Raw genomic sequence first — 5257 nt, 5'->3', positions numbered from 1 at the left:
GGTCAGATAAAAGTAGGTCCCAAATGCCAGGTTGGGAACAGGTTATGTCAGAATCACCTGAAGAAAGATTTGGAAGTGCTAAATCCTGAGCTCCACATCCAGACATCTGTCAATATATCTGTAGTAGAGCCCAAGAATCTATAGTGTGAAAAGTTCCCCAGATGATTGTAATAGAAACTATTTGGTCATAGAAAGTTTTTCACATGTGGTATTCCACAAGTATGTTGGCAGAAAGGACTTTGGGTTTGTTTATAATGTTTGACCATATAATTTTTTGTGAAAGAAGGTTGGCTATTGGTCCTAAAGGATTGTTCTGAAATATTGCCATGAGACAGATTGAGTAAACTGAGTATGGGACTCTACGCATCACCACTCATCCATGGCTTCTTGTTAAGATAAACAATGTTTGCCCTCTTGCCTTTCTACTAGACTAGATGCAGTTGAAAGCAAGAAGAAAAGGCCTTCTTGTCTCAGGGATATCTGCTAAATTTGCACTTGATGAGTGACTGATCTCTCCAGGTTTTCCACAATTCCACTAACCCAGATTGTTTCACCATCTCTTATTTCTAGGTATTTCCCTTAAGCTTTTGTGTTAGTTTTTGATCTCACCCAAATTCATAGTTCTGTGTTTCAGACCAAAATAGCTTCCCTAATGAAAATACATTTAAATTTTAGTGTGGAGTCTTAAAGCAATTGTAAACTATTCACACACAATTATTTAGTTTTAATTAGTCATGACTTTTCTATCAAATTTGTAAATCTTATAGGAAAAATCCAATTTAAATAATCAAACAAAATTTATAAATGTTTACCCCAAATACCACATATACAGCTCTACAATAACATAGACATCTACACACAGAGAATTATTCCTCATTTATAGACTTGAAGGACTGAAAAGTATCTGGGCTGGAAGAGCATTTAATACAAACCCATCATTTGTAGATCTAGAACACTATGTTGGGATACACTTCCAAAACTCCATATCCAGGTAGTGGAAAATCTGGACTAAATCTCACAGCTCCTTGCCCTGAGAATTCTATTCCTTTTGTTGAGGTCATGTCATGACTCAATACTACAATTATAAATATGGACACACACTGTGTTTTCTGAAATAACATCATAAAATTATTTCTTGTAGGCGATTTGTCCAACGGAATCATTATTTCTCATGTGCTTCATCATGGCTCACCATCCAACTACTTGTGTAGGGTCTTGCCACAATATCTGTGCTTCAGGATAAGAGAGGGAGGAAAAGGGAGTGTTTCACTTCTGTTGTGAATATCTATAACTAGGAGAATAACCCCTTCAACTATGACCTGTCTGGGACTCTCAGTCATTCTTATTTTCCCTGAAGCTCTAGCGGTCATCTCGACTTTATCCCTGCATTCCCAAAGTCTCACTCTGCTCTGAGGTTGTAGTAGGAGCTTGATGTTTACTGAAGTGACTGTGTCTGACCTATAGATGTCTGTGAGTCTAGTATATACTCCCTTCCTCCATTGGGCCACTGGTGGGACCAATGATGAGAAACTTGGTGGCTAGGCATCCACTTTAGGACCATGTGCACTAGGAAATACATATAGTGATGAACTGTTGTTATGGAGGAATTTAAAATGTGTTAGAGTTATAAAAGATAAGACTTAAAATTTTACTCATTTAAACTCTAAATATTTATATTTTCGACTGTAAAACTCTAAGTAATGATGTAAATGTGAGATTAGAACACACCTATACAGAATAAGTTGTATATATTAGTCAATCCACCTCTTTCTTCCAGCTAGGATAAGGAAGAAAGTACTATGTCAAGAAACAAAAGGAAGGGTATGGTAGAGTCGAGGAGCACTCGTGGAGAACAAGGGGCTCAGGCAGGAGAACAGTCACTAAAGGAGGGTGGAGAGCTCCTTTCTCCACCTTTGATTTCCACCATTCTCTGGAGGATGTTGGGACTATTGCTCAGTTAGGACTTTTCATGACCATGTTTCAAATCCTTTTAGTCAAATCTAATCAAAATGGAATACATAGGTATAGAAAGAAAATCCCTATATTTTAGAGAAGTATATATTGTTATAAGGATCCAGTGAAGGTCAGGATTCTTTAGAGATATCAAGAAGAGACAGAGTCTGGATCTGAACTCCATAACAAGCTATATCCCAGGGAAGAGGTGAGGAAATATTCATTTTTAGGACAGCAGCCAAATTAATCTCACGTCACTTTAATCCACTACACACTCTGCTTGATCATCAGTTATAAACCCCTCTCTACCCAGGTCTCTTCAGCTCTGAAAGGTTTGAATCTTATCACCTCCATTATTAACTCTCATGCTTATTAATGCTCTAGACCTACCAGACTAGACTTTTATTTTTCCAACATGCAAAACCTGTGTTTATCTTAGGGCTTTTCAACGTGCTCTTCTTTATGCCGGAGTGATTCTCCTTTTGGTCGCTGCATGCCCAGTTGCTTCTCATCTTGTTCAGATTTTTTTTTCCCTCTGAGGGATCTTGCCTGACTACTCTCTGCTGTTGCTTCCATGACACATCCAAACTGTTTCCATCGTATTGCTTTCTGACTTATTTTTTTTTTACTGAAACTTATCACTAGGAAAAATAACCTTATATGGCTAGTACTAAGCCTCAGGAGAATGTGGCACCGTAAGAGCAAATACCTGTCTTTGTTCACTGTGCAACATTAGTACCTCGAATAGTACCTGGAACACAATACATGCTCAATTGATATGTACTGGGCGAATGAAGAATAGACTGAGAGATCATCTGAGGTGTGGAAGATGCTGGTCCTGGACTGGGAGGAGTTTAAGAATGAGTGACTAAAGTGACCACGTCCTAACAAGACAGCGATTTCATCTTTGCTATGTCCAATTTCCACTTTCTGCTGTTCTGTGTCTATATAAAGAATGAACATACTTATGCCATGACTTTTTTTTTAACCTAAAGTCACTGGCTTCTGTTGAGCATGGCAGTTTTCTAAACGTAGGGTCCCTGTGCAATATGTTCAGTCAACAACAAACCTGGAGGTGCAAAACCACTAATGGCTTCTCCAGAGGAGATGCTCAAATGCAGTTGCTGTCTGTAGTACTAATAAGAGCAAGATGTAAGTCAAGTGAGTAGTACTTGGAATGGAAACGCTATGTCTGATGGCCTTGAAAAAAAAGATCAGGATTCCCAAGCCAAAAACAGAAGTGCAGATTTAATGACATGCCACCTCTGCTCTGGAGTGAGTCAGCCACTCCTGTCACCCAAAGATCACTTGAATGCTACTGATCACAATTTTCAAGGGGCTTTCTCTTCCTGTTCCTATTGATTCTTAATGAAGATGGGGTAGGGGATCTCATGATTTACTCCTTCTTTCTGTGGCTCTGCAATGCTTTAATTCTGGAGCCTGTGTTCTTTCTTGACCTGAGTGTGAATGAGCCACTGACTCCCCCTTGGGGACAGCTGTAGAGGCCAGAATGGGCAAGAGCCACCTCGCCCTGTTGAGATCCCAGTTCAATGCCTCCTCCTTGCCCTTCCAGGACCACAAGACCAGCTTCCCCCTTCTCCAGGACATAGTTAATGCCAGGGAAGATTCTGCCTTTCCCCAGGCAGTACTAGAACCTGCCATGTACTACCTGAACAATTGATCTCATTCTACATTTGACTCAGACTCTGGATCCACCTCTAGTATAATCATTAATAGCTGCAGAGCTGATACACTCCTTACAGAAAGTATCTCTGAGGTTAAAATTTTTTTTATCTCATCACATAATGCATTTTTTTCCTTTCTTTTATTTTTTTATAACATAAAGTTAGCATTTATAAAAATAGTGTATAATTTATTAATCAGACAGAATCAAAGACATTTGCTTCCCACTTACTCAGCTGGGCTCATTTACCTCTTTGGATGGAAATATTCAGATACCATTTGAAGCCTCAGGTTTTCAACTTAAGTCAGAGAGAAAAGTCTGCATCTCTTCATTTTATCAAGAACCTCCTATCCTCTTGTCTCTGTATTTTCTTCTAATCTCATATTATAGAACGGGAAAAATTCTCTGGACTAGACTGTATGTACATGACAGCAGAGAGGCCACTCAGACACACAGAGACTTGTAAGTGATTCTGCAAAGTAGTTTATTGTAGGAACACAGGAGCTTCAGCTCAGCAAAGTTTAAAGAGGGTTGGGAGCTGGCAATGAGGACCGATGCTGATATCTAGGGTAGATGGTGAGATGTAACAGTAGCTGTGACTGTGGGGCTTGGCACATGAGCTTGACCAGGACTTAGAAGATCCAATCCAAGTGAACTGGAACCTGAATGTGGGTAGCACTGTCTTGTCGAGTTCTGCATTCACAGGCAACAGTGTAGAACTTCAGTGCCTGTGATTGACTGTATCTGCAGTTCAAATATCCTTTTGAAGGTGTTGTGAGGTTGCAGTTGGTTACGCTGACTTGAAATGAGCTGTTATGACAATTTGTATAGTGGCTGGTATGGCAGGTTCCGTTTCTGGTGGTACAAACATTAGCTACAGCAGCAAACGTTGTGTTGAGGAAAGTATTGAATCGTTTGCACTTTCTTCCAGAAGAATTAAGATGTTTGTTAATCGGCTGCATTGCGATGTTGCATTGACTGTTGGTCATGTTTATGTGCTGAACTTCAAACCACTGAGCTGGGGTTAGATTACCGGGTACGCCATGGAATGCAATCACCACTCCCAAGAGCCCCAGCAGCAGAAGGAGACAAAGCCGGGAATCCCGCTGAGTTGGAACCATGTTTGCTGTAAAAAGAGAGGAATCTCCTGCATCCCAGCCCAGTAGAGACACGCCCTCTCTTCCCTCACCCCGCAGGGGCCCCTGACCTCGCCAAAGTTCTATTTCCTTTCCCCTCAGCTCTCTCTAGTCTGTCAAGTGCTGGGCACTAACTATAGCTCAGCCCTCCCACAGTGGCTGTCACATATCTGGCCCTCCTTTCCCAGCTCCTGGGGATCACTGTCTTACCCAAGAGTCTGTGCTGTGGCTGCCGTGAGAGAAGATCCAGCTGGTCGTCCGGAGGCTCAGGGGCAGCTGGTCTCCCCTGTTCGGTTGACCCAGATATATAGCGGCCCCTGTGGGTGGGCCCAGCAGGAAGGGTCTGATTGTAGGACTGAAAGAACCCACAGACTGGCACATGGCCCACTTGTGCAATGAGCCTCTTGTTTTGTCATTTGCTATTTCACTGCATACCAACGACAGACCACTGCTGCTCCTGTGGTCCAACTCTAATTGCAGGCAT

At 41.5% G+C, this 5257-nt stretch overlaps 1 protein-coding gene across 1 annotated transcript; it reads right to left on the bottom strand.

The window, feature by feature from the left end:
- Positions 1-4115: 4115 nt before the first annotated feature.
- Positions 4116-5033, bottom strand: RNASE2 (ribonuclease A family member 2). The gene is made up of 2 exons (XM_011382723.1): positions 4984-5033; positions 4116-4763 (listed from the first exon to the last, which is right to left on the bottom strand). Exon 2 carries the CDS (start codon positions 4756-4758, stop codon positions 4270-4272), a length of 489 nt encoding a protein of 162 aa, XP_011381025.1. The 5' UTR covers positions 4759-4763; positions 4984-5033; the 3' UTR covers positions 4116-4269.
- Between the last annotated feature and the right edge of the window lie 224 nt (positions 5034-5257).

Source organism: Pteropus vampyrus, unplaced genomic scaffold (assembly GCF_000151845.1).
Source record: "Pteropus vampyrus isolate Shadow unplaced genomic scaffold, Pvam_2.0 Scaffold488, whole genome shotgun sequence".
In the NCBI taxonomy this organism is placed as follows: domain Eukaryota; kingdom Metazoa; phylum Chordata; class Mammalia; order Chiroptera; family Pteropodidae; genus Pteropus; species Pteropus vampyrus.
The sequence above is the reverse complement of the archived record's forward strand: the minus strand, read 5'-3'. Positions and strand labels throughout refer to the sequence as shown.